Raw genomic sequence first — 27,970 nt, 5'->3', positions numbered from 1 at the left:
CTGGCTACAGCAGAGGGTCCTGCACCCCGGGGCTGGGAGGCCCTGGGCGGGGTGCAGAGTGAGCAGTGGGGCTGGCTTGGCTCAGCTCTGGGCTGGCCCCACCTGTACCATGGGGCTTGCTGGGCTGGGCTCTGGGCCCCAAGACCTGGCCCCTGGCCCACGGGGTCTCAGTGCCACTCAGGGTCCATCCACACGGGAATAAAAGCCCCTGGCGCAGGCAGCCGGGTCAGCTGAGTCGGGCTCGGGTTGCTGGCTACACGCCGCAGTGTGGACAATCCGGCTTCCCTGGAGGCCACGGCCTGACATCTCAGGGAGGGCCCCAGAGCCGGGCTCCAGCCCCGGCCCCGACATCCACATGGGATTTCTTGTCCCACCATCCTGAGTCAGCCGGACCGGCCCTGAGACCTGGGGGGGGGGGCATGGGCCTTTAATGCAGTGTGGAGGTCCCCTCAGTCACCGAGACCTGGCCAGGCTGCCCCCCAGCTGCTGGCAGACAGGCCCAGACAGGCGTGTTACACCCACCAGTGTCCAACCAGCCTCCTGAAAGGTCCCAGGGGCCAGGTTGCACGGCCCGGAGCGGGGAGCCGAGCCCAGCCTCTCCCACGGGGCAGGAGCCACTTCAGCCTGGCTGGGGGTGGGGATGGGGGTCAAAGCGGGACAGTCCAGCGAATCCCAGGACCGCTGGGGGCTCTGCACTAGCCGGGGGCTGGAGAGACCTGGGTCCAGCTCCTGGTGCTGCAGGGCTCCCAGCTGTAACCTGGCCGGTAGCCCTGCAGGGGGGGGCAGCAGGGGTGTGACAATAATTCCACAACTGCCTGTGAGGTGCCCAGAGGCCACGGTGACGGGCGCAATGTGAGTCCCACAGCTACAGAGACCTGCCTGGACCCCAGGGCCTGGGCTCAGTCTGAGCCCTCGCTGCGCCGGGCTGGCTGGGAGCAGAAATCCCCCCCGGACACACGTGAGCTTCAATACCCCCCTCCCTCGAGCTGCAGGTGCAGAGAGGGGGATCTGCGCCATGGGGGGGGGGATTTATTGTTTCATGCAACAGTAATTCACACCCAGCCTCTGCCCCAGGGTCCCTGCCCCCGCCGTCAGCGCACAGCCCCCAGCCCGGCTGTAATTGTGCGGAGCCAGGGGGCGTCGCTTGCTATGGGGCGGGGGGGGGCAGCTCCCCCCCGTTATTCATAGGTCAACAGGCTCCATTATCCCCCCCCCCCCAGCCAGGTCCGAGCTCATCCCATGTAACGCGCTATGGCCCCCCCGGGCGGGCTCTGCGCTAATCCGGTTTCACTTTCACTTTCGGGAAGCCGCCTCCTTTCCCAGAAGCGGATCCGGGCAGCCGGGGGCTTCCCAGGGCGGGCGGCGAACCGGGGTCCAGACCAGCCTCTCTCCGCCTCCCCGCCCCCCAGTTCGCGGCCCCTCGCCCAGGCCGGGAGTTGCGGGCGGCGCGTTTCCACGGGGCAGCTGCGGAGCCGGACCAGGACTTGCCCCCGGCGCCTGGGATCCGCTAGTCCCGGAGCAGCCGCATCCAGACCCCGGCCCGCACCGGGAAAGGGGGAGACCCCAAGCGGAGTGGAACTGGATCGGCAGGACAGGTTCTGCGGTCACTCCGGCGCGGCTCTGAGCGCAGTGACCCGAACGGCCGCCAGAGGGCGCCCCCGGCGGGGACCGGCCGCACCGGGACTAGGAGATTTAGACACTCGCTGCTGAGCGCTGGAGGGAACCGGCTGCAGTCGGGACTAGGAGATTTAGACACTTTCTGCTGAGCGTTGCAGGACCGGCCCCTGGCATGAAGCTGGCCATGGCCTGGGTCTCCCTGCCCCTGGCAGTGCTGCTGGATTTCCTCACCCTGCGCCTGGCCCTGCTGCTTTGCCCCCCGCTGCAGGCCTGGGACCCCCTGGCGCTGGCCTGGGGGGTGGCGCTGGCGCGATGGGCGTTGCTGAGCCTGAGCGCCCAGGCTGCCTGCGGCAGGGGACAGGGCCTGCCCGGGGGGCTACGGGACGCGCTGCTGCCGCTGGCTGCCCTGCTCAGCCTGCTGCTGCCCAGCTACGTGACCCTGCAGGCGCTGGCCCAGCCCCGGGCACCCCCCTCGGAGCTGCTGCACGGCTGGGGGCGAGGGGATGTCTTCGGCCTGACCTACGGCGTGGCGGGGCTGGTGGCCGTGCTCTGGCACCAGCTGTTCCCTGCCGGCAAGGGGGATCCGAGGCCCTCGGCCTCGCTGGGCCGTCTGCTGGCCTGCATGAGGCCCGACCTGCTGCGCTTCGTGGCCATCGCGGGGTTCCTGGTGCTGTCCTCACTTGGTGAGTCAGGGGGACCGTGGCTGCGGGCGTGAAGGGGAAAGGCCCCGTGTCCTGTTCCCTGCCCCCCTGAGCCAGCCAGTCCCTGCCCAGGGGCCAGATCGGACAGAAACCAGCTGTGTGTTTATACGCCTCTGTCCTGTTTCTGGGCAGAGACTGTCTCTTCCTCTTTGTTCAGCGCTCGGCGCGACGGGGCCCTGACCCTGACTGAGTCCTGTGTGCATTACTGGGCCCTCTGACGAGGTGTGGGTGGGTGGGTGGGACGGTCACAGGGTCCTGGGCTAGTGTGATTTGTGTCTGCTGGGCTCACTCACAGAACGGAGGCTGCACAAATATAGGAAATGACCCTGAATGGGTGAGAGGTGGCCTCTCTGGACTCTCCCACTGGACCCCACTCCCCTCCCAGAGCTGGGAGAGAACCCAGGAGTCCTGGCTCCCAGCCCCCCTGCTCTAACCCACCAGCCCCCACTGCCCTCCCAGAGCTAGGGAGAGAACTCAGGAGTCCTGGCTCCCAGGCCCCCCTGCTCTAACCACCAGCCCCCACTCCCCTCCCAGAGCTGGGAGAGAACCCAGGAGTCCTGGCTCCTGGCCCCCCCCTGCTCTAACCACCAGCCCCCACTGCCCTCCCAGAGCTAGGGAGAGAACTCAGGAGTCCTGGCTCCCAGGCCCCCCTGCTCTAACCACCAGCCCCCACTCCCCTCCCAGAGCTGGGATAGGACCCAGGAGTCCTGGCTCCTTACTCCCCGTGCTCTAACCCACCAGCCCCCACTTCCCTCCCAGAGCTGGGATAGGACCCAGGAGTCCTGGCTCCCTACCCCCCGTGCTCTAACCCACCAGCCCCCACTCCCCTCCTGGAGAAGCCAGGAGTCCTGACCCCATGTGCTGTTGGGTTGCAGGGGAGATGGCGATCCCCTACTACACGGGGCACATGACCGACTGGATTGTGAGCGAGAACGACCCCTCGGCCTTCGTCCGGGCCATCTGGGCCATGTCCCTCATCACCGTGGGCAGGTAGGGCTGGGGGAGCTGGGCTCACGGGGTGGGGTCAATGTGTATGGAGCGTGGGGAGAAGAGGGGGGTCATGGGGGGTGGAGGGGAGCTGGGGTCATGGGGTGGGGGATGTGTATAACAAGATGCCTACAGGAATTCAGGGGCATGTCTAGGGGGATCGTGGCTATGTTGGGGGGACAGTGAATTGGGAGGTAAGTCTGGGGCGATTCTGGCTGGGTTTGGGGGGATGGGGTTGGGGGGCAGGTCTGGGGGATGGTTGCTGAGTTTGGGGGGATGGATGTTTGGGGACAGGTCTGGGGGATGGTTGCTGAGTTTGGGGGGATGGATGTTTGGGGACAGGTCTGGGGGGACTGTGTTTGGGGAGCAGGGAGTCGGGGGCTGGTCTGGGGGGATGGTGGCTGGGTTTGGGGGAACAGGGAGTTGAGGGGCAGGCAGTAGCCCCAGCACTAACCACTGCCCCCCACCCCCACAGCGCAGTGACAGAGTTCGTGTCCGACTGTCTCTATAACGGCACCATGAACCGGATCCACATGCGAATCCAGAGCCGGGTCTTCAGCTCCGTACTGCGCCAGGAGATCGGCTTCTTCCATGCCAACCGCACTGGTATGGGACCCACCCCTGCCCCACAGACCCCCCTGCCTCTGCCCCACACCAACCCCACAGACACCCCCCCGACTCATCCCCCCCATCCTACGCCAGGAGATCACCTTCTTCCATGCCAACCGCACTGGTATGGGACCCCTCCCCTGCCCCACAGACCCCCCTGCCTCTGCCCCACACCGACCTCACAAACCCCCCTGCCTCTGTCCCACACCGACCCCACAAACCCCCCCTGCCTCTGCCCCACACCGACCCCACAGACACCCCCCCGACACATCCCCCCAATCCTGCGCCAGGAGATCGGCTTCTTCCATGCCAACCGCACTGGTATGGGACCCACCCCTGCCCCACAGACCCCCCTGCCTCTGCCCCACACCAACCCCACAAACCCCCTGCCTCTGCCCCACACCGACCCCACAGACACCCCCCCGACTCATCCCCCCCATCCTGCGCCAGGAGATCACCTTCTTCCATGCCAACCGCACCGGTATGGGACCCACCCCTGCCCCACAGACCCCCCTGCCTCTGCTCCACACCGACCCCACAAACCCCCCTGCCTCTGCCCCACACCGACCCCACAGACACCCCCCCGACACATCCCCCCCATCCTGCGCCAGGAGATCACCTTCTTCCATGCCAACCGCACCGGTATGGGACCCACCCGTGCCCCACAGACCCCCCTGCCTCTGCCCCACACCGACCCCACAGACACCCCCCCGGACTCATCCCCCCCCCATCCTGTGCCGGGAGATCACCTTCTTCCATGCCAACCGCACCGGTATGGGACCCACCCCTGCCCCACAGACCCCCTGCCTCTGCCCCACACCGACCCCACAGACACCCCCCCGGACTCATCCCCCCCATCCTGCACCAGGAGATCGGCTTCTTCCATGCCAACCGCACTGGTATGGGACCCCTCCCCTGCCCCACAGACCCCCCTGCCTCTGCCCCACACCAACCCCACAGACACCCCCCCGGACTCACCCCCCCATCCTGTGCCGGGAGATCAGCTTCTTCCATGCCAACCGCACTGGTCTGGGACCCCTCCCCTGCCCCACAGACCCCCTGCCTCTGCCCCACACTGACCCCACGGACACCCCCCTGCCTCTGCCCCACACCGACCCCACAGACCCCCCTGCCTCTGCCCCACACCCACCCCACAGACCCCCCTGCCTCTGCCCCACACCAACCCCACAGACACCCCCCCGGACTCATCCCCCCATCCTGCACCAGGAGATCACCTTCTTCCATGCCAACCGCACTGGCATGGGACCCACCCCTGCCCTACAGACCCCCCTGCCTCTGCCCCACACCGACCCCACAGACACTCCCCCCGGACTCCCCCCCCCATCCTGCACCAGGAGATCGGCTTCCATGCCAACCGCGATGGTATGGGACCCCCCCCAACCCCACAGACCCCCCACCCCAGGGTTCCCCCCCACCCTGAGCCCCCTGCCCCACACTGACCCCACAGACACCCCCTGGGCTCCTCCCCCTGCCCCAACCCACAGCCAGGCCCTGCCCCATTGTCACAAACTCCCTACTTCCCTGCTAGGGCTCCCCACCCCCACCCCCCAGCTAGCCCCTAAATACATGAGCAGGGCTGGCTGGAGACGTTGTGAATGAGGGAGGGAGGGACAGGAGCAAGGGTGATGTGTGGCTGGACGGCCCAGGCTGGACGGGTCCCTGTGGAATCGCTCCAGGATCCGTCCCCCTCTCCCCCCACTGACGCTCCCCCGCTGCCCTCGCCCAGGGGACATCACGTCGCGGGTGACGGCCGACACGGACGCCGTGAGCGAGGCGCTGAGCGAGAAGCTGAACCTGCTGATGTGGTGCGGGATGCGGGGAGTCTTCCTCTTCGGCCTCATGGTGCAGGGGTCGCTGCGGCTGGCGCTCTTCACCGCCGTGGGGCTGCCCCTCGTCCTGCTGGTGCCCAAGCTCTCCGGGAAATTCCACCAGGTACCGGGCCTCCGCCCCACAGCCTGTCCCCAGCCCCCCGCTGTGCTCAGCCCCCTGCCCCCCAACCTGCCCCCCACTTCCTTCCACGCTGCTCAGCCCCCTGCCCCCCAACCTGCCCCCAGTCCCCCACCCCACAACCTGCCTCCAGCTCCCTGCTCCGCTCAGCCCCCTGCCCACACCCCCCGCTGCCCCTCGTCCTGCTGGTGCCCAAGCTCTCCGGGAAATTCCACCAGGTACCGGGCCTCCGCCCCACAGCCTGTCCCCAGCCCCCCGCCGTGCTCAGCCCCCTGCCCCCCAACCTGCCCCCCACTTCCTTCCACGCTGCTCAGCCCCCTGCCCACACCCCCCGCTGCCCCTTGTCCTGCTGGTGCCCAAGCTCTCCGGGAAATTCCACCAGGTACCGGGCCTCCGCCCCACAGCCTGTCCCCAGCCCCCCGCCGTGCTCAGCCCCCTGCCCCCCAACCTGCCCCCCACTTCCTTCCACGCTGCTCAGCCCCCTGCCCACACCCCCCGCTGCCCCTCGTCCTGCTGGTGCCCAAGCTCTCCGGGAAATTCCACCAGGTACCGCCCCTCCGCCGTGCTCAGCTCCCTGCCCCCAACCTGCCCCCCACTTCCCTCCACGCTGCTCAGCCCCCTGCCCCGCAACCTGCTCCCCACTTCCCTCCATGCTGGTCAGCTCCCCACCCACACACCCCCGCTGCCCCTCGTCCTGCTGGTGCCCGAGCTCTCCGGGAAATTCCACCAGGTACTGCCCCTCCCCACTCCCTAGTATCTCCCCCCTTCCCTCACCCCTACCATCTGCCCCCTCTGCACTGCTCCCCACTGCCCCTCCTTCCCACCCCCCACGGCAGCCTGTGGGTGCCCAGGATCCACACAAAATGGGTTAAAAACTGGCTAACTGATTGGTCTTCAAATGTAACTGTAAATGGGGAATTGTCATTTGGGGTGGGGGTTCTAGTGGGGCCCCCAGGGATCGGTGCTTGGCCCTGTGCTATTAAACGTCTTATCCATGATCTGAAAGAAAACCTACAACCCTCACTGAAAAAAGAACAGGAGACCTTGTGGTACCTCAGAGACTAACACATTTATTTGGGCATAAGCTTTTGTGGGCTAAAACCCCCTTCATCGGATGCATGCAGTGGGAAATACAGTAGAAAGATATACACAGAGAACATGAAATAATGGGTGTTGCCATACTAACTATAACGAGAGTAATCAAGTAAGGTGGGCTATTGTCAGCAGGAGAAAAAAACTTTTGTAGTGATAATCAGGATGGCCCAGTTGATAAGAAGGTGTGAGTAACAGTAGAGGGGGAAATTAGCGTGGGGAAATAGTTTTTACTTGGGTAATGAGCCATCCACTCCCAGTCTTTATTCAAGCCTAATTGAATGGTGTCCAGTTTGCAAATTAATTCCAATTCTGCAGTTTCTCGTTGGAGTCTGTTTTTGAAGTTTTGTTGTTGAATAATTGTGACTTTGAGGTCTGTTACTGAGTGACCAGGGAGGTCGAAGTGTCTCCGACTGGTTTTTGAATGTTATGATTCTTCATGTCAGATTTGTGTCCATTTATCCTTTTGCGTAGAGACTGTCCGGTCTGGCCAATGCACATGGCAGAGGGGCATTGCTGGCACATGATGGCATATATCACGTTGGCAGATGTGCAGGTGAATGAGCCCCTGATGGCTTGGCTGATGTGATTAGGTCCTATGATGGTATCCCCCGAATAGATATGTGGACAGAGTTGGCATCAGGCTTTGTTGCAAGGATAGGTTCCTGGGTTAACGTTTCTGTGGTGTGGTGTGTGGTTGCTGGTGAGTATTTGCTTCAGGTTGGGGCACGGTCTGTAAGTGAGGACTGGCCTGTCTCCCAAGGTCTGGGAGAGTGAGGGATCGTCCTTCAGGATAGGTTGTAGATCCTTGAGCACGCGCTGGAGAGGGTTTAGTTGGGAGCTGAAGGTGATGGCTAGTGGGGTTCTGTTACTTTGCTCAAATAAATGTGTTAGTCTCTGAGGTGCCACAAGGACTCCTGTTCTTTTTGTGGATACAGACTAACGGCTGCTACTCTGACACCAGCCCACACTGAGAGAGTCTGCAAATGACACACAAACTGGGGAGGGGTAGAAAAGAAAGTGTCGGGTCAGTGACACGGGGCAGGTCGCTGGGTAAGCCGGGTGCAGGCGAACGATCTGCGTTTTAATTCGGCTACGTGTACATGTACGGCTAGGAGCGAGGAGTGCTGGCCGGACTCACAGGCTGGGGCTCTACCCTGGGGGCAGCGACTCGGAAACAGATCTGGGGCTGGGCAGGGGGATGGAGGCGGAGGGGTGCCCGAACCCCCTGTTCTGACCCCCCCGCTCCCCCCCAGAGCCTGGCGCAGCGGGTGCAGGAGTCCCTGGCCAAGGCCAACGAGGTGGCAGTGGAGACCTTCCAGGCCATGGCCACGGTGCGCAGCTTCGCCAACGAGGAGGGGGCCGCCCGGCGCTACGGGCAGCGGCTGCAGGAGACCTACTGGCTCAACAAGCAGGAGGCAGCCGCCTACGCCGCCTCCATGTGGACCAACAGCGTAAGGGGGTGTCGTGGGGGCGCCACGGCAACGGGGGGAGGCGCCACGGCAAAGGGGGTTGTAGGGCTGCCATGGCAATGGGGTACAGAGGCAGGGTGCAGCCGGGGAAGGCGCTGGCAGACTGTACCAAGGGGCCAGGGGAGAGTGGTAACCCTGGGGGCAGGGGGCAGAAGACCTATCCCTGGGGCGGGCGGGAGGGGCCTGGTATCCCATGGCCGTGGCAGGAGCACGGGGGGCGTATGCTCAGGGTCAGACAGGAGGGGAATCTCTGGGGGATGGGGAGGTGGCAGAGGGGGCCAGGAAAGGGCAAAGGGGCCCCCCTGGGGGAGTCATGCTGGGCCCCTTCTCCCCATCAGGGTGGGGTCCCCCAGCCTTGACCAAAGCTCCAAGCCTCCATCACTCCCCCATAAGATGGGGACCCCCCAGAGCTCCCTGGGGTGGATGGCAGACCCCCATTAACACTCTGTCCCCCCCAGCTGTCGGGGCTGGCGCTGAAGGTGGGGATCCTGTACTATGGGGGGCGGCTGGTCACCGCTGGGGCCGTCAGCACCGGGGATCTGGTCACCTTCGTCCTTTACGAGATGCAGTTCACCATGGCCGTGGAGGTGAGTGTGGGGGTCCCCTGTTCCCAGGGGCTGCTGGCCACCTGCCTGGGGATGGGGGCTATGGGGGGGTACACCCAGCCCTGACCTTCTGGGCCCCCCAGTGATGGGGGTGAGTGGGGGGCTGTGGAGTGAGCTCACCCAGCCTGTACCCCCCTGTCCCCCAGGTGCTGCTCCCTGTCTGCCCCAGTGATAGGGGGTGAGTGGGGGGCTGTGGGGTGAGCTCACCCAGCCTGTACCCCCGTCCCCCAGGTGCTGCTCTCCGTCTACCCCAGCGTGCAGAAGGCCATGGGCTCCTCGGAGAAGATATTTGAGTACATGGAGCGGACGCCCCAGATCAGCCCCCCCGGGACGCTGGCCCCCCCCAGCCTGCGTGGGCACCTCCAGGTGCAGGACGTCTGGTTCTCCTACCCCGGCCGGGATGATGCCCCTGTGCTCAAGGTACCCGGTGGGGGGACCCAGCACAGAGTTTGGGTCAGGAGTGGGAATTCAGGTGGGATCCAGAGCAGAACCAAGGATTTGGGGGTCAGTAGCTGGAGGGGTTACGGAGGGCAGCAGGGGAGGAGGATCAGGGGGTCAGACGGGGTTGTGGGGGCAGAGCCACCAGGGGAGGAAGGGGGGAATAGGGGAGGGGTGCCGGAGGGCCCAGGGCTGGGGGAAGGTTCCCCATGTCTAACCCCCTCCCCCGCAGGGGGTGTCTCTGGAGCTGCGCCCCGGGGAGGTGACGGCGCTGGTGGGCCCGTCGGGCGCGGGGAAGACGTCGCTGGTGGCCCTGCTGGAACGTTTCTACGAGCCTCAGCGCGGGCGCCTGCTGCTGGACGGGCGGGACCTGCGGGAGTACGAGCATCACTACCTGCACAGCAAGGTACCCACCGTGCCAGCCCCCCACAGCACCCCCCATTGCTACCTGCACAGCAAGGTACCCCCCTGCTGCCCCCCATTGCTCCCCCGGCATCCCCTTCCCCCATTGCTACCTGCACAGCAAGGTACCTCCCCTGCCAGCCCCCCACAGCACCCCCCATTGCTACCTGCACAGCAAAGTACCCCCTGCCACCCCCCCACTGTTCCCCCATTGCTACCTGCACAGCAAGGTACCCCCCTGCCAGCCCCCCACAGCACCCCCCATTGCTACCTGCACAGCAAGGTACCCCCCCTGCCAGCCCCCCACAGCACCCCCCATTGCTACCTGCACAGCAAGGTACCCCCTGCCACCCCCCACTGCTCCCCCCATTGCTACCTGCACAGCAAAGTACCCCCTGCCACCCCCCCCACTGTTCCCCCATTGCTACCTGCACAGCAAGGTACCCCCCTGCCAGCCCCCCACAGCACCCCCCATTGCTACCTGCACAGCAAGGTACCCCCCTGCTGCCCCCCATTGCTTCCCCGGCATCCCCTTCCCCCATTGCTACCTGCACAGCAAGGTACCCCCCCTGCCAGCCCCCCACAGCACCCCCCATTGCTACCTGCACAGCAAGGTACCCCCTGCCACCCCCCACTGCTCCCCCCATTGCTACCTGCACAGCAAAGTACCCCCTGCCACCCCCCCCCCTGTTCCCCCATTGCTACCTGCACAGCAAGGTACCCCCCCTGCCAGCCCCCCACAGCACCCCCCATTGCTACCTGCACAGCAAGGTACCCCCCTGCTGCCCCCCATTGCTCCCCCGGCATCCCCTTCCCCCATTGCTACCTGCACAGCAAGGTACCCCCCTGCTGCCCCCCATTGCTACCTGCACAACAAGGTACCCCCCTGCCGCCCCCCCCACCTCCCCTGGCATCCCCTTCCCCATCGCTACCTACACAGCAAGGAACCCCCCGGTCACCTCTCAGCTGCTCCCCCCATCGCTACCTGCACAGCAAGGAACCCCCCCCGTCACCCCTCAACTGCTCCCCCCATCGCTACCTGCACAGCAAGGTAACCCCCCCGCCGCCCACCCACCTCCCCCGGCATCCCCTCCGCTATCATTACCTGTACAGCATGGTACCCCCCTGCTGCCCCCTCACCTCCCTCCCCAGCATCCACTCCCCCATCACTACCTGCTTCGCAGGGTACCTACCTGCCCTCCCCTTCCCCCAGCATCCCCTCCCCCCATCGCTACCTGCACCGCAAGGTACCCCCCTGCTGCCCCCTATCGCTACCTGCACAACAAGGTACCTCCCTGACGCCCCCCCAGCTCCCCTGGCATCCCCTTCCCCATCGCTACTTGCACAGCAAGGAACCCCCCCGTCAGCCCTCAACTGCTCCCCCCATCGCTACCTGCACAGCAAGGTACCCCCCGCGCCGCCCACCCACCTCCCATGGCATCCCCTCCCCTATCGTTACCTGCACCGCAAGGTACCCCCTGTACCCTCCCACCCCGCTCAGGTGTCTCCACACCCCCTGGCGTGTCAATGTCTGGAGCATCGCCCCACCTCCCTCCGTCACCCCACGTGGGGCAGGGATCCCAGATGTTGGGGAGAGGAACTCCGCAGGAGCAGGATCCTCTCAGGGGGGCCTGATCCAGCCAGCCCCACACTGGGTCCCTGGGGCCCCTCAGCCTGTCAGCCCCCCATTAGGTGGGGTGAGTCTGTGCGTTCTCAGCCCCTCGATCTCCCGGTCCCTCTCCATCTCCCCTCGCCTGCAGGTGGCGCTGGTGAGCCAGAAGCCGGTGCTGTTCGCCCGCTCGCTGCACGAGAACATCGCCTACGGGCTGGGGGGGCGCAGCCGCCAGGAGGTGACGGGGGCTGCCCGGCGCGCCAACGCCCACGGCTTCATCGCCCGGCTGAGCCACGGCTACGACACAGGTACTGAGCCCTATACACCCCCTTGGGACCCTATACCCCTCCCCAGCACCCCGTGACCCCAACGCCTGTGGGACCCCTATACCCCTCCCCAGCACCCCAGTACCCCTGGGACCTCCCACTCCCCTGGGACCCCTATACCCCTCCCCAGCACCCCAGTGCCCCTGGGACCTCCCACTTCCCTGGGACTCCTATACCCCTCCCCAGCACCCCAGTGCCCCTGGGACCTCCCACTCCCCTGGGACTCCTATACCCCTCCCCAGCACCCCAGTGCCCCCCGGCAACCCCCACTCACCTGGGAACCCTATACCCCTCCCCAGCACCCCAGTACCCCCGGGACCTCCCACTATCCTGGGACTCCTGTACCCCTCCCCAGCACCCCAGTGCCCCCCGGCAACCCCCACTCACCTGGGAACCCTATACCCCTCCCCAGCACCCCAGGGACCTTTCACTACCCTGGGACTCCTATACCCCTCCCCAGCACTCCCTGTGACCCCAACCCCCGTGGGACCCCTATACCCCTCCCCAGCACCCCAGTACCCCTGGGACCTCCCACTCCCCTGGGACCCCTATACCCCTCCCCAGCACCCCAGTACCCCCGGGACCTCCCACTATCCTGGGACTCCTATACCCCTCCCCAGCACCCCCTGTGACCCCAACCCCCGTGGGACCCCTATACCCCTCCCCAGCACCCCTGTGACCCCAACCCCCATGGGACCCCTATACCCCTCCCCAGCACCCCAGTACCCCTGGGACCTCCCACTACCCTGGGACCCCTATATCCCTCCCCAGCACCCCAGTACCCCTGGGACCTCCCACTACCCTGGGACTCCTATACCCCTCCCCAGCACCCCAGTACCCCTGGGACCTCCCACTCCCCTGAGACTCCTATACCCCTCCCCCAGTACCCCCCTGTGACCCCAACCCCCGTGGGACCCCAATACCCCTCCCCAGCACCCCAGTACCCCTGGGACCTCCCACTACCCTGGGACTCCTGTACCACTCCCCAGCACCCCAGTGCCCCCCGGCAACCGCCACTCACCTGGGAACCCTATACTCCTCCCCAGCATCCCAGTACCCCTGGGACCTCCCACTCCCCTGGGACCCCTATACCCCTCCCCAGCACCGCAGTACCCCTGGGACCTCCCACTCCCCTGGGACCCCTATACCCCTCCCCAGCACCCCAGTGCCCCTGGGACCTCCCACTACCCTGGGACCCCTATACCCCTCCCCAGCACCCCAGTACTCCTGGGACCTCCCACTCCCCTGGGACCCCTATACCCCTCCCCAGCACCCCAGTACCCCTGGGACCTCCCACTCCCCTGGGAACCCTATACCCCTCCCCAGCACCCCAGTGCCCCCCAGCAACTCCCACTCACCTGGGAACCTTATACCTCTCCCCCAGTACCCCCATGACCCCCAAGACCTCTGGGACCCCATACCCCTCCCCCCAGCACCCCAGTACCTCCTGGTACCCCCCACTCCCCTGGGAACCCTATACCCCTCCCCTAGTACCTCCCTGTGACCCCCAACCCCCCTGGGACCCCAACTGCCCCCTCCTCTTCCCCACTGGCCATAGCACAGGCACCAGCCCATATCCCAACCTGTGACCCCCCAGTAAACTCTCTAGCAACCCCAGAACCCTTCCCCACAGGCCACGACACAGCACCCAGCCCTGTCCCAAGGTGTGTATTAGGGGGGATGGAGTGGGGGGGCGCTACCCACATGCCTCACAGGGCACTGACCTCAGCTCCCCCCCCACAGATGTTGGGGAGATGGGGGGGCAGATCTCGGGGGGGCAGAGGCAGGGGGTGGCCATTGCCCGAGCCCTGCTCCGAGACCCCCGAGTGCTGATCCTGGACGACGCCACCAGCGCCCTGGACACGGAGAGTCAGCTGTGGGTGAGTGATATGGGGGGGGCCGCAGGTTGGGAGTGAGGGGCAGTGGGAGGGTTGGGGGAGAGCCCAGGGATAGCAGGGGGTTGTGGGTCAGGAGTGAGGAGTATTGACAAAGACTCCATTGGCTGGGGCAGGGGTTGGGGTGGGGGGTGGCAGCTGGTGAAGGGGGGTTCCCTACGCAGCCCCCCATGAGGCTGTTTGTAACCCGGGCGTCTGCCATTGCAGGTGGAGAAGGAGATTTACGAGGGGGCCCAGGCCGGGTGCACGGTGCTGCTCATCGCCCATCGCCTGAGCGCCGTGGAGCGAGCCGACCGCATCCTGGTGCTGGAGGAGGGGGAGATCCGGGAGCAGGGCACCCACCAGGAGCTGCTGGCGCGCCGGGGCGGCTACTGGCGCCTGGCGCAGAAACAGCTCAACGGGGACACGGGGGGCGGCTCCGATGGTGGGCTGGGGGCTGGGGGGCCGTGAGGCTGGGGCCGCGGGGATCCTCCGGGGTGGGGGGTTTCAGCTCCTCTTGCATGTGTGGTTCCTCCCCAGGATGGGGGTGTTCTCAGAGCTCCCCCCCCATATGTGGCTCCTTCGCCCTGGGGACCCGGCACAGGACACAGGACCAGAGGGTGCGCAGGGGGCTCCGTCTCTGGACAAACCCCAGCTCTGAGACCCATCGTGCTGCAGAGAGACCGGGGCCCCTCCCCAGCAGGGGGGCTCTGCTGGGGGAGTCGAGGCAGGTGAGTGAGGGGTGGGGCGGCTGGTGTTTGTCTGGCTTGTGTGTAATAAAAAGTGTCTGTTTTCTCACGTGTTTCCTGCCTGATCCTTGGGGTCTGCCGCCCCCCCCCCCCCCGCCCCGCAGCACCAGGTCACTCCAGGGCCCAGCCTCACATCCAGGCGCCTGGAACCCTCTGGGGGCAGGAGCCCCCTTGGAACACACGGCTGTGTTCCTGCCCCCGCCGTCCCCTGTGCCCTTTGGGGTCCCTGCCCGGGGTGGGGGGACCCGAGGGTGCCAAGCAACTGGTGCAGACTCTGCTCTGTCTGAGCTTTGCAACCCCCAGGCTGGGAACAGGGAGGGGCAGTGCTGGGGGCGAGGAGCTGTGAACGCCCCGGTGCAGTGCCGGGGGGCGGAAGGAGAAGCTGCAAACGCCCTGGAGCAGTGCCATTATTCGAACCCCGCCCAAGGGGAGGACTCGCGTCGGCTGTTGCCAGGCAGATCGGGCTGCACCAGGTTAGAGCAGCACCCCTGGGGCCGGATGGGGGCAGCGCAGGGAGGGTCACACACCTCCCCCCCGCTGCTGTAGGGTGTCGGGCGGACCGGCCCGTGGCTGCTGGGAACCCCCCGCGCCCCCCCCCCGTGCCCCGCGTGGGGGGATCCCTGCGCCCTTCGGTGCCACATTCCACGCTGGCTGCCCAGGGCCCCGCCCCAAGGACTTCCCCATAGCAGCCTCTGGACTGTGCCCCCCTGCGCCCCCCCCCGACCTCCCCAGCGCTCTCAGCCCCTCTCCATGCGCCCCTGGACCGTGCTGGCCCCACTTGCCCGCCCATGCCCAGCTGTTCCCTTCCCTAAGAGCCCCCGCACCCCGTGCGCCCCCTCCGCCGGGACACCGCCCTGCGCTCTCAGCCCTGCCCCGTGCGCTCTCCGTCCCCCCCCCGACCCCCCCCTGCGCTCTCAGCCCCTCTCCATGCGCCCCTGGACCGTGCTGGCCCCGCTGCGCCCGCCCATGCCCAGCTGTTCCCTCCCCTAAGAGCCCCCCGCACCCCGTGAACCCGCCAGCCCCTCCCCAGCGCACCCTCCTCCGGGACACCCCCCGCGCTCTCACTCCGCCCCGTGCGCCCCCCCCCAGGACCCCCCTGCGCCCTCAGCCCCTCTCCATGCGCCCCTGGACCGTGCTGGCCCCGCTGCGCCCGCCCATGCCCAGCTGTTCCCTCCCCTAAGAGCCCCCCGCGCCCCAGCCCCCCTCCCCAGCGCCCCATGACACCTCCCTGCGCTCTCACCCCCTCCCCAGGGCGCCCCGTGCGCTCTCCGTGCGCCCCTCCCCAGGGCGCCCCGTGCGCTCTCCGTGCGCCCCTCTCCAGCGCGCCCTTGGCCGGGCCGGTCCCTCCCCAGCTGCCGCTTTCGGTTTCTCTTCCCCCGGCGCTCACAGCAGGCGGGAGGCGCAGCGAGGCGATGGCGCTGGTCGAGGTGTGCGGGCTCCCCCGCGGGGGCTGGGACTGGGCCCCCCCCGGAGCCGCCGCTGCGCCCCGGGGACCCGATGACTACAGCTTCGGCCTGCGGGCGCCCGAGCTGGCCCTGCCCAGGGGGGAGCAGGTCAGTGCGGGGGGGGCAGGGAGAGGGCAGCGCCAATGGGGGGGCTGGGGGTCAGTGCAGTCGGGGGTGGAGGTGGGGAGTGGGGGCAATGCCATGGGCATGGGGGGGGCAGGATGGGGCCAGTGCCCTGGCGGTGGGGCAGAGGAGGAAGTGCCGTGGGGGGGCAGGGAGGGGGGGTACTGCTCTGGGCATGGGGGTCAGTGCAGTCGGGGGTGGAAGTGGGAGGGGGGCAATGCCCTGGGCATGGGGGGTAGGATGAGGCCAGTGCCCTGGCGGTGGGGCAGAGGAGGAAGTGCCGTGGGGGGCAGGGAGGAGGGGTACTGCTCTGGGCAGGGGGGACAGGGCTGGAGAGCCCCCCTCACCATCTCCCCCCCCCCCCAGCCGGCCCAGTTCCTGCAGACCTACTCCGAGGAGGGCCGGGACCGGGTGCGGATCCAGCTGGCCCACGGCACCACCACCCTGGCCTTCAAATTCCAGCACGGGGTCGTCGTGGCTGTTGACTCCCGGGCATCGGCTGGCAGCTACATTGGTGAGATCAAGCCCCCCAGCTCTCCCCTCCTGGGCCACTTTACCCAGCCCTTCCCCCTGCCCCCATCCCTACAGCCCCTTGGGTCTGGCTGGCTCCGTCCGCCCCTCCCTCGTGCAGGGTTGTGTCCAGGAACCTGGCAGGTGAGAGCAGGTGTCTAGAGCTCCAGCTCCTCATCCCTCTGCCCAGCGCCTCCACCCCACCCCTTGGCCTAGAGCTGACCCAGCTCGTGACCCCATATGCACCTGGAGGATCAGACCAGCCCCCCCCGCCCCTCCCCACACACACCACCACCACCACCATGACACCCTCCCCCAGCCATCTGCCCGTGTCACTCAGGGCCTGTCTCTCCTTCCCTACAGCCACCCTGGAGGCCAACAAGGTGATCGAGATCAACCCCTACCTGCTGGGCACCATGTCGGGCAGCGCCGCCGACTGCCAGTACTGGGAGCGGCTCCTCGCCAAGCACTGCAGGTGCCCGCCCAGGGAGGGGGGCAGGGAATGGGTGTGCAGGACAGCGGACTTAGGAGATGGGGGCTCAGGGAGGGTCTGGAGTGTGTGGGGGGGTGGGTACTCAAGGAAGGGACCCCATGGTGGGAAGGGGTTTGAGGTGGAGAGCTCAGGGGTCTGGGATCTGAGACTCACGCCATGTTGGGGTCTGCCTCCCCCCTACTCCAGGCTGTACCAGCTGCGGAACAAGGAGCGGATCAGCGTCTCAGCCGCCTCCAAGCTGCTATCAAACATGATGTGCGAGTATCGGGGCATGGGGCTGTCCATGGGCAGCATGATCTGCGGCTGGGACAAGAAGGTATTGTCTGGGCCACCTGCCCCAAGCCACATGGCAGGGGACTTTGGGGGGGACCCCACAGGCTGCCTCAGTGTCCCATAGCTCAGCCCTCCCGCGTCTCCATCCAACTTCACCTCTACAGGGGATTCCCCTGGCTCAAAGACCCCCTAATATCAGAGTCCACAGTCTCCCTATTGGGGCCCCCCCTTTCCTTTGAGATTCAGGCCCCACAGAGCTTCTCCCCACCTCTGATCTGACCCGGGCAGCTCCAGTCCTTAGACCCACCCCCAATGTCTCACCAGCTGCCCCATCCCCGCAGGGCCCCGGCCTGTACTACGTGGACGATAATGGCACCCGTCTCTCCGGCCCCATGTTCTCTACGGGCTGCGGGAACAGCTACGCTTACGGGGTGATGGACAGCGGGTACCGGCCCGACCTCAGCGTGGAGCAGGCCTACGACCTGGGGCGCCGCGCCATCGCCCAGGCCACCCACCGCGACGCCTACTCCGGGGGCGTCGTCAACAGTAAGGCATCAGGACTGGGGCGGGGCCCCTGGGCGGTGAGCACCAGGACCAGGGCCAGCGCTTCCATTTAGGTGACCTAGGCGCTCGCCTAGGGTGCCAGGATTTGGGAGGGTGGTATTTTGCTGCCCTTGGCGGCAATTCGGCGGCAGAGGGGCGTCCTTCTGCGCTCTGGGTCGTCGTTGGCAATTCTGCGGCGGGTCCTTCACTCGCTCTGGGACCTGCTGCCGAAGTGCCCCGAAGACCTGGAGCGCAGAACGACCCCTCCCCGCCACAGAATTCCCACCAATGACCGGCAGCGCGGAAGTACCCCCGCCTAGGGCGCCAAAGACCCTGGCGCCACTCCTGACCAGGACACTGGGGTCCCATCCCTCTTCAGGGATGAGCATCCTGCACTGCTGTCCCAGACGCCTGGGTCCCATCCCCTCACTCCATGGGGGTTGGGAGCACTGCTGGGCTCACCCTAGGGATGCCCTTCCAGACTCCTGGGTCCCATGTCCTTGGGGGCTGGAAGCGCTGTGGGGTCCCCTGCTGGCTGCCCTTGACCCTCCCACGTCCTTCTCCCCCCAGTGTATCACATGAAGGAGGATGGATGGATCAAGGTGGAGAAGACCGACGTCAGCCAATTGATCCACAAGTACCTGGAGGCCAGGAAGTGAGACGGGCCAGCGACCGGGGGCTCCGGATTCAGGGACGCAGGAGACTCAGGGCCAGAGCGATGGAGGGAGCACGGGATGCGGTTAACGGGTTTCTGTGCGATGCAATAAAGAGAAACAGTGAAAACTCCAACGTGTGGCATCGGTTTAAAGTGTCTCCTGGCGGCTGGGCCGGGAATGGGGGCGAAGGGGATCTGGGTGGTTGATGAGGGGAACTGAATTTTATAATGAAGCAGAGGCAATGGGAGGCAGGCACAGAAATTCCCAGGGGGTTAGTGCAGCGCCAGGAAAACCAGGAACCGTTTGCCCTGTGCTGCTGGTGCCCCCAACGTTGCGCTGCCAGCCCTGGGTTCCCTTCCCGCCCAGTTCTGCCAGCACCTCCCAGTCTGACCCTGCCCCGCTGGTCCAGCCTGGGAGTCCCCCCATACAGCTCTGCCCAAACTCACCCAGCACTGAGGCCTCTCTGCCCACAGCTCCACCAGTGCCCCTCGGTCCTGACACTCAGCCCCCCAACTGATCCAGGCTCTGCACTCGAAGGGCAGCGAAAGGACCCTGGGGAGCCCATCCCCATCCCCCAGGCTGGATCCCACCGGGAGCCGAGGTTTGAAGCAGAATCTCAGACGCCCACCCCAGGTGTCTTTAACCCACGGGGATCTGACCTCGCCGGACCCGGACTCCCTCGGCAGCTCTGGCCCGAGGCTGGGAGTCTCCGGGGCAGCTGGAGGCTGAGCCCAAGCCCGGGACCCCTTCGACTTCCAAGCACCTGTTTGTCCAGAGCCCGCGCCCCTTCCCTGCAGTGACCAGGCCCCTGGCCCCAGCCCTGCAGGTGCGGGCTGCACGGGTCAGCCGGAGCTCATGCGGGGGCGGGGGCAGGTTGGCCCCGGCCCCGGCCCCTCTGCTGGAGGTAGGGGGACCAGATGTCTCGGTTCTAGAGGGACAGTCCTGACTTTTGGGTCTTTTTCTTACATAGGCTCCTATTACCCCCACCCCGTCCCGGTGTTTCACACTTGCTGCCTGGTCACCCAGCTGGAGGATGCTGCTGAGCCGCTGGGGCCGGGGGCCGGGGGCCGGGACAGGTGCATGGGGCCGGGGCGGGGGCCGGGGGCCGGATGGGACCGGGAGCTGGAGCCGAGCGCGGTCGGTGCAGCCCGGGCTCCCCCTGGCGGCCGCAGGCGGCAGCAGCAGCGGGCGGGGCCCGGCCCGGGAATCCCCCGAAAGCGAAACCGGGCGGGCTCGGCGGGGTCCGGGCGCTGCCGCCCCCCGAGAAGGAGCCGGAGCCGGAGCCGGAGCCGGAGCTGGAGCCGCAGGTGCCGGGCCCCGGGGCAGCAGCGGGCGCGTAGGGCATTGCCGGGGATCGGGGGGTGGTTTGTTCCCTCCCCCCGGAGCCCCAGTGTGTGGCTGGGAAGGGCTGGCTTTGCTGGGGTGCGGGCTAGAGGGGCGTTGGGATCTGGGGGGCATATCGGGGTGGGTGGGGACGGGGGGAACCGGGACTGGATCGGGGTAATGAGTGGGAGGTACGTGGGGGTGCTGGGCAGGGGGCAGCTCAGGGGCATAGGGTGGAGATGGAGCTATTGGGGGTAGATTGGGATTGGGATGGGTGGGGAGCAGGGGGTGGGAACTGGAGTCCAAGATAGTGGAGATTCGGGTATGGGGCAGGGTTGGGGGACAGACTGGGGTAAGGCATCGGGGGTCACCCAGTGCTGTGGGCCCCCAGCCCCCCTACCCTGTGTAACTCCCCTCATTCTTTCTGCAGACTGTCTTCCACCATGCCGCTGCCCCTCACCCTGCGTCTGGGCTGCCCCCTGCTGCTCTGCGACCTGGCCCTGCTGGCCCTGCTGGGCTGGGGCGTCCCCTCGCTGGCCCCCCTGGGGCTGCCGGCCACCTGGCTGGAAGCTGCTGTGCGTTTCCTGGGGCTCTGGAGAGCCTGGGGGCTGCTGGCCCCGGATCAGCCCCACCTGTCCCCCCCCAGGGCCCTGACTGCCCTGTGCCTGCTGCCCCCCCTGTACCTCACCCTGCGGAGCTGCCTGCCCCTGCCCGACGTGCCCCCTGCCCTGCTGGCCGGCGCCCCCTGGGCCTGGCTGCTGCTGAGCTATGGGGCAGTGGGGCTGGCCCAGCTCACCTGGGGGGCCCTGGGGCAGGGAGATAGGACCGGGGGGCCCGGCGCAGAGGACACGGAGCGGGAGTCCAGTGCCACCCTGCGCCGGCTGGTGGGGCTATCCCGGCCCGACGTGCCCTTCCTGTCCGGGGCCTTCGTCTTCCTCGCTATAGCTGTGATTGGTGAGTGGGGCCGGGGGGCGGCAGATACATAGGCTTAGGGGGAGGGGGCTTGGGGTGTGAGCGGGGGGCTGTGTTACTAACAGAGCCAGACAAAACCTTCCAACCAGAGCCACGCAAGAGTGGCCCAGCAGCTCAGGTGCCAGCCTGTAAACCAGGAGCCCTGGGTGCAACTCCTGGTTCTGTCACAGAGTCCCTGGGTGACCCTGGCCCTGTCACTTGCTTCTGCTGAGCCAGGGGTTTACATGCAGATGGGCACTGGTAAGATTTACAAAAACACCGTGTCTGCAGTGTTAGGTGCCTAAACCCCTTGGGAAATCTGGCCACTGAGTGGTGAGGCCACTCTTGGAAGTGGGACTCAGCACCTGGCTCATGGGGTGATTTGGGAAATGGTACCGAGCTGGCCGTGGGGTCTGTGCAGATGTGAGCAGGCCCCCTTGCATAGTTCCCTGAGTCCCAGACCCAAGGCAAGTACCGCAGGGAGCTACGGATGGGCGTGGGGGTTGGAGGGAGGTGGAGGGGTGGGCCTGGGAATGGACGGAGGTCGGCCAGCAGTTTGCAAAGGGCTCAGCGTGTGAGTCTCAGTTTCTGGGTGGCAGGGTGGGATGTTGCATGAGAGAATCTCCTGCTGGAGGATTCCTCTCCCTGAGGATCCAAGGAGACTCCCCCGCACAGGGTGGCCCCTCTCTCACCCCCCGTCTCTGTGGCAGGTGAGACGTTCATCCCCTACTACACGGGACGTGTCATCGACATCCTGGGCAGTGCCTATGACCCCGACGCCTTCGCCACCGCCATCGTCCTCATGTCCCTGGCCTCCTTTGGCAGGTGAGACCCCCCAGTGCCCCTGTGGGACCCCCAGCCCCAGGGAGACCCCCCCAGAACCCCAGGAAAGCCCCATCACCTTTCCACTGCCACCCAGGACCCAGCCCTTGGAAGAAACCCTTCAGCCTTTGCTGATCCACAGCCTCTGACCCTCTCCCATGACACCCCAGCCCTGAGGAGACCTCTGCTGCTCCCAAACCCCAATCCTAACACAGGTTTCCCCCCACCTCACATGCTGCTCCCCCCATGGGATCCCAGCCCTGCCCTGGGGTTCCCCAGCCCAATGGGGTGGGGGCCGTGCTAGGCAAGGTGGGAGGATGGTGTATCTGGAACTGGCTCTGTATGAGGTGCTGGTTCCAGCGGTGGGATCAGTCTGCCCCATGTCTGTCTGTCCCCTCCCCCAGCTCCCTGGCTGCCGGCTGCCGCGGGGGGCTCTTCATGTTCACGTTCTCCCGGCTCAACATCCGCACCCGGTGCCAGCTCTTCTCCTCCCTGGTGCGCCAGGACCTGGCCTTCTTCCAGCAGGTCAAAACAGGTGGGTCCTCCCCCAGTGAGGCCCTCCTGCTTCTGCAACCCCAGCATCTACCCTATTGGCACCCCCCCATCCCCACCTCTGCCCCAACCCCCAGCCTCTGCTGCACCCCTACAGCCCAGCTCCCACATCCCCAGTATCGACATCGTCTTCCCCTCAGCATCTTCCTCCAGCCCTGCCCCGGCACCCTCCCAACACCCCCATGGCATCCCCTCTCCCTCAGCCCCCAACATCGCCCTCCCATTCTCCCCAACACTCCTCCCCCCAGCCCTCCCCCTGCCCCTGTCTCCCCCTATCAATGGGGCAGCCTCTCCTCCTCCCAGCACTCTCCTTGCCCCAGTCTCCCTCTATCAATGGGGCAGCCTTCCCTCCCCCCAGCAATCCCCCTGCCCCAGTCTCCCTCTATCAGTGGGGCAGCCTCTCCTCCCCCCAGCACTCCCCCTGCCCCAGTCTCCCTCTATCAGTGGGGCAGCCTCTCCTCCCCCCAGGTCTGGACATTAACAAGGTCCTTGTTGCTGGCTGCAGCATTAAATGGCCCAGTGCAGCCCCACAGTCCCCATTCCTATCCTGCCCCCCCACGAGCTCCAGGCCTCCTGGGGCAGATCCTTCTCTCACTGTGTCCCCTCTCCCCCCCCAGGGGACCTGACCTCGCGCCTCTCCAAGGACACCACCATGATGAGCCGCTCGGTGCCGGCCAACGCCAACATCTTCCTGCGCAGCCTGGTGAAGGCGCTGGGGCTGTACGGCTTCATGCTGGGGCTGTCCTGGCGCCTGACGCTGCTCACGCTCGTTGAGATGCCCCTCACCATGGCTGCTGAGAAGGTCTACGATGCCCGCCACCAGGTACAGGTCTGGGGAGACCACCCCTTACCGTCCTGATCCTGGGGAGACGCCCTCCTCCCAGGATCTGGTGTCCCAGACCCCCGGCGCAGGGGGGCAGTCCCTTTATGAAGTTCCCTTCTCTGATCCCTGAGAGGGTCGCCCTCCAGTGGGGTGTTTCTGGAGGGTCCTGCAGGGCTGTTCTCCCCCCAGTGCTGTCCAGGGTCGTTATCGGATCTGGGGGGCAAGTTAGACCCCCAGCTGGTTAGTCTGCAGGTGACACCGTGATGGGGACGGTCAGTCACACACAGTGAGCAGGGTCCTTGGTGAGCTGGGCCCATTCAAACAGAACTGTGAGCTCCCTGGGGCAGGGCCCATCGTTCTGTTCTGTGTTTGTACAGTGCCTAGCGCAGTGGGCAGCTGGGCCAGGACGGCTGCAGGGCCCTATTGTAATACAGATCACACAGCCAAGTGCCAGGTCAGACACCGCGGAGCCAGTGATGTGGGTCACACTGGGTTGGGCTGGAGGTTCCATCCTAGGAAGCAGTGACTGGACAGGAGAGAGAGAGGTCACGCGGGATGAGCAGCTCTGTGTGATGCTGTGGTTAGAGGGGGGACGTGACCCTGGGCTATACAAAGCTGCCTTGTAGTCTGGAGACTCCAGAAGCTCAGGCTGAGTTGTTTAAAGGTATTTAGGTGTCTCTGCACTCAGCCCTGCAAGGCCTGATTGATTCAGGAGCTTGTCTCATTTTCAAAAGGGGTTTAGGCACTTGGGAGCCCAAATCCCCTTGATTGTGCCTAACCCCCTTTTGAACGTGATACTGGGCTCCTAAATCAATCAGGCCTTGCTACGCTGAGTGCAGCGACGCCTGACCTCTCCAAACCTGGGCCTCCAGCTACATAGTTTATCCACAGGAAGGTTCAGGGGTAATTTGATCCCAGTCTGTCAGGACCCACACGGGGAGCAGATTTCTGGGAGCAGAGGCTCCATTCTCCCCGACAAAGCAGAACGAGAGGCTGCCTCTGGGAGCGGATGTGAGAAGAATTCAGACTGGAAATGAGGGGCAGATGTTTACCAGGGAGGGGATTAGCCACTGCACCGGCTGACCCAGGGACGGATCGAGATTTGAGAATCTCCTCAGAGCTCCCGACCAGGCGGGTTATGGGGCTGGATGCTGGGGGCGATTCACTGGCCGGGGCTATGCAGGACCCCAGGCATGATGGGCGGGCTGTGACATCTCTGACCCCGCGCCCCCAGGCCGTGCTGAGGGCGATCCAGGACTCCATGGCGCGCTCCACCGAGGTCGTGCGCGAGTCGGTTTCCTCCATCGAGACCGTGCGCAGCTTCGCCACCGAGGAGGAGGAGTCGCGGCGCTACGAGGCGGCGCTGGCCGAGACCCACCGGCTGAAGAACCGCCGTGACCTGGAGAGGGCACTCTACCTGCTCTTCCGCCGGGTGAGCCGGGAGGGGGACCCAAGTGTCTTGGGGAGGCACCTGGGGGCGGGGGAAGAGACCTAGGTGTCTGGGGGAGGTAGTTCTGGATCTGAAGGGGGAGCTGGGGAGGAGACCCGGCGAGGGGACCCAGGCATCCGGGTAAAATAGGCATGATTTGACAGGGGAGCCAGTGAGAGGGGACCCAGGCCCCCGGGGGTGGTAGCTGATTATTCAGGGACGGGTGTTCAGGGAATATGCTTTGTGACTCAGTGGGAGAGGGAATCCAGGCATCTGGGCATGGCAGTTCCCGATGCAGTGGATTAGCTGGAGAACAAGGGACCCAGGCGTCCGGGGACAGCAGGTTCACGATCTGACATGAGCTGGGGAGCAGGGCATTTTGCAAGCAGATGGGTGGGGGGAGGGAGACCCAGGCATCTGAGGGAGCTGCTGGTCATGCAGCCAGTTGGCAGGGGGCTGAGGGATGCTGATTTCAGGCTTGGGGCAGCCCCCTGCCCTGCTCCCCACTTGACTCTGTCTCATCTCCCCCCCCCAGCTGCTGCAGCTGGCCGTGCAGGTGCTGATGCTGTACTGCGGGCACCAGCAGATCCGCGCCGGGCTCCTGACCAAGGGCAGCCTGGTCTCCTTCATCCTCTACCAGGGGGACGTGGGCAGCTATGTGCAGGTGAGGAGCCCTGTGCCAGGGACGGGGCCGTACTAGGGTCACAGCGACTGGTCTGTCATCCTCTGCGCATCCATCCATCCTCACTCCCAACCACCCATCCATCTGTCCCCGCATTCCCCCAACATCCATCCATCTACCACTCCACACCCCACCCTTCCATCCCTCCACACAGCTGAGTCTGGCTCTGTGCATCCACCCCTGCCTCATCCATCTGTCTCCCTGTCTCTGGGGATGTCTACACGACAGACTCTGCCAGCGTAACTACGGCAGCGTAGTGATGCCAGTGTAGACACAGCCTGCGCCGATGGAAGGGTTTTCTCCATCGCTGTGGGAACTCCACCTCCCTGAATGCTGGTAGGTACGTTGACAGAACCAACCATCCCTCGGCCTAGCTGGGTCTGCACCGGCGTTTTGTCACCATAGCTACAGTGGCTGGGGAGTTTCACACCCCTGACTGTTAGCTGGCTGTGTTGACCTAACTTTTAAGTGTGGGCCGGTCCTCTGACTCGCTCTCCCCCCGGCCCCAGACCCTGGTGTATATGTACGGGGACCTGCTGAGCAACGTGGGGGCGGCGGAGAAGGTGTTTGAGTACCTGGACCGGGAGCCAGCCGTGTGCACCGACGGGACGCGGGCGCCGGAGTCGCTGCAGGGACACGTCTCCTTCCGCAACGTCTCCTTCTCCTACCCCTCCCGCCCGGACCGCCAGGTCCTAAAGGTACCTACAGCGAGGCAGCTACACCCTACCCCCAGCTCATAGCCCGCGGGGAGGGGATCCACAGCTCCAGCCCCTTCCCCCGGGGCGGGGATCTCCCAGCCCCAGGCCCTTCCCCCAGGGATGGGATCCCCGTGGCTCCCAGCCCCTGTGATCCCCCATGTGACAGGCACTTTGATACTCTCCCCGCTGTCCCAGGCCGTGTCCTTCGAGCTGCGCCCCGGGGAGGTGACGGCGCTGGTGGGACTGAACGGCAGCGGGAAGAGCACGTGTGTGGGGCTGCTGGAGCGGTTCTACGAGCCCCAGGCCGGGGAGATCCTGCTGGACGGGGCCCCTATCCGGGAGTACGAGCACCGGTACCTGCACCGCCAGGTGAGGGCAGTGGGGGGCAGGGGCAGGGCTGCTGCTCACTGGGTGTGACATGTTGGGGGTCTCAGCCCCTAATGCTGCCCCCTCTCGCTGGCAGGTGGCCCTGGTGGGGCAGGAGCCCGTCCTCTTCTCCGGTTCCATCCGGGAGAACATCGCCTACGGGCTGGGGGGCCGCGGGGAGGAGCAGGTCACCAGGGCGGCCAGAGCGGCCCATGCCTCTGGGTTCATTGCGGAGCTGGACAGCGGCTTTGAGACAGGTGAGTCACCACCACCCACGCTGCAAGGGCTTCTGGGAAAGGTCCTCTGCTGTAAGCACTAGGCTCCCCTCCCAGAGCCAAGGAGAGAACCCAGGAGTCCTGGCTCCCAGCCCCCCTGCTCTAACCCACGAGCTCCCACACCCCTCCCAGAGCTGGGGAGAGAACCCAGGAGTCCTGACCCCTCTCTCTCTCTCTAACCCCCTGCAGATGTGGGGGAGAAGGGTGGGCAGCTCTCGGCAGGGCAGAAGCAGCGGATCGCCATCGCCCGGGCGCTGATCCGCCAGCCGGCTGTGCTGATCCTGGATGAAGCCACCAGCGCACTGGATGTGGAGAGCGAATGCGCGGTGAGTGGTGGGGGCAGTGGGATCCGAACTCCGAGCCTGGACAGCCTGAGTGTCTCTGGTCTGCGTTGGATGTGGATGGATCCTAATGCGGCTCTGCTCCTCCCCCTAGATCCGCCAGTCGGTGCTGAGCCGGGGGCCCCGGACGGTGCTGGTAATCGCCCACTGTATGCAGACGGTGGAGGACGCTGACCGGATCGTGGTGCTGGAGGGCGGGGCCGTGGCCGAGGAGGGGACGCACGCCGAGCTGATGGGGCGCAAGGGCCCCTACTACAGACTGGTGCAGAGAGACCTGGCCGAGTAACCCCCGGCCCCGAGGAATAACCCAGCACCAGCCTGATGACCCGTCCCCTCCTCCCCCGGCACAGGGTGACATGGACCATACTGACAGCGTCTGATTAGTGTATGATGTCGGGTCACTGGTTTATCGTCTGCGTTGGGGTGTCAGTTCTGCGCAGGGAGTCCCGGGGGGGCAGGCGTGTTCGACTGGCTGAGTGCGAGAAGAGTGTTTTGTAAAATACATTGATGAGGTGAAACATCCGACCGGTGTCTGTGATGGTCTCTGACTGGAAACGCCGTCGCTGGTCTCCTGGCCCAGCCCAGGGCTGCAGCGTTCGCTCAATGGAACTGTCCGTGGCTGTAACGCCCCACAGAACCAGTCGTGTTTAACGAAGGTCGTGGCCTCCCGGTCAGGGTGGTGCTCTGCGACCCGCCCGGAGCGCTGGGAATTGCGGGTCAGCGTGTGGCTGGGGCTCGGCCTGGGCAGTGCCAGCGCACGGCTGTGGAGAGCCAGCAGGAGGCGCTCCAGGCTCCGAGCGGGTGGGTCTGTCAGCACCGGGGCCGGTGTCACTCCGGTTTCTATCCCAGGCTGGCGGAGCAGAGCTGATCCCGGGAGGCGCTGCAGGCTCCGAGCGGGTGGGTCTGTCAGCACCAGGGTCGGTGTCACTCCGGTTTCTATCCTAGGCTGGCGGAGCAGAGCTGATCCCGGGAGGGGCTGCAGGCTCCGAGCGGGTGGGTCTGTCAGCACCGGGCGGTGTCACTCCGGTTTCTATCCCAGGCTAGTGGAGCAGAGCTGATCCCAGGAGGAGCTGCAGGCTCCGAGCGGGTGGGTCTGTCAGCACTGGGGCCGGTGTCACTCCGGTTTCTATCCCAGGCTGGTGGAGCAGAGCTGATCCTGGGAGGGGCTGCAGGCTCCGAGCGGGTGGGTCTGTCAGCACCGGGGCCGGTGTCA

At 65.9% G+C, this 27,970-nt stretch overlaps 2 protein-coding genes across 2 annotated transcripts; both read left to right on the top strand.

Annotated features, from left to right (window-relative positions):
• The first annotated feature begins 1,282 nt into the window (after window positions 1-1,282).
• LOC115643390 lies at window positions 1,283-27,280 on the top strand. Its single transcript, XM_030547380.1, has 29 exons — window positions 1,283-2,300; window positions 3,194-3,308; window positions 3,781-3,911; window positions 5,662-5,867; window positions 8,231-8,428; window positions 8,905-9,033; window positions 9,283-9,471; window positions 9,722-9,895; window positions 11,652-11,811; window positions 13,573-13,709; window positions 13,932-14,171; window positions 15,739-15,984; window positions 16,387-16,534; window positions 16,894-17,005; window positions 17,210-17,339; window positions 17,638-17,842; window positions 18,410-18,494; window positions 19,668-19,802; window positions 20,249-20,772; window positions 21,480-21,594; window positions 21,996-22,126; window positions 22,761-22,966; window positions 24,201-24,398; window positions 24,931-25,059; window positions 25,587-25,775; window positions 25,971-26,144; window positions 26,239-26,398; window positions 26,606-26,742; window positions 26,852-27,280. The coding sequence occupies exons 1-29, from the start codon at window positions 1,790-1,792 to the stop codon at window positions 27,041-27,043; spliced, it is 5,406 nt and encodes a 1,801-aa protein (XP_030403240.1). The 5' UTR covers window positions 1,283-1,789; the 3' UTR covers window positions 27,044-27,280.
• PSMB8 (proteasome subunit beta 8) lies at window positions 15,845-18,628 on the top strand. Its single transcript, XM_030547424.1, has 6 exons — window positions 15,845-16,005; window positions 16,387-16,534; window positions 16,894-17,005; window positions 17,210-17,339; window positions 17,638-17,842; window positions 18,410-18,628. The coding sequence occupies exons 1-6, from the start codon at window positions 15,865-15,867 to the stop codon at window positions 18,496-18,498; spliced, it is 825 nt and encodes a 274-aa protein (XP_030403284.1). The 5' UTR covers window positions 15,845-15,864; the 3' UTR covers window positions 18,499-18,628.
• Window positions 27,281-27,970: the final 690 nt, after the last annotated feature.

This window comes from Gopherus evgoodei, unplaced genomic scaffold (assembly GCF_007399415.2).
Source record: "Gopherus evgoodei ecotype Sinaloan lineage unplaced genomic scaffold, rGopEvg1_v1.p scaffold_58_arrow_ctg1, whole genome shotgun sequence".
In the NCBI taxonomy this organism is placed as follows: domain Eukaryota; kingdom Metazoa; phylum Chordata; order Testudines; family Testudinidae; genus Gopherus; species Gopherus evgoodei.
Note: the sequence above shows the minus strand (reverse complement) of the source record. Positions and strands in the feature narration are given on the sequence as shown.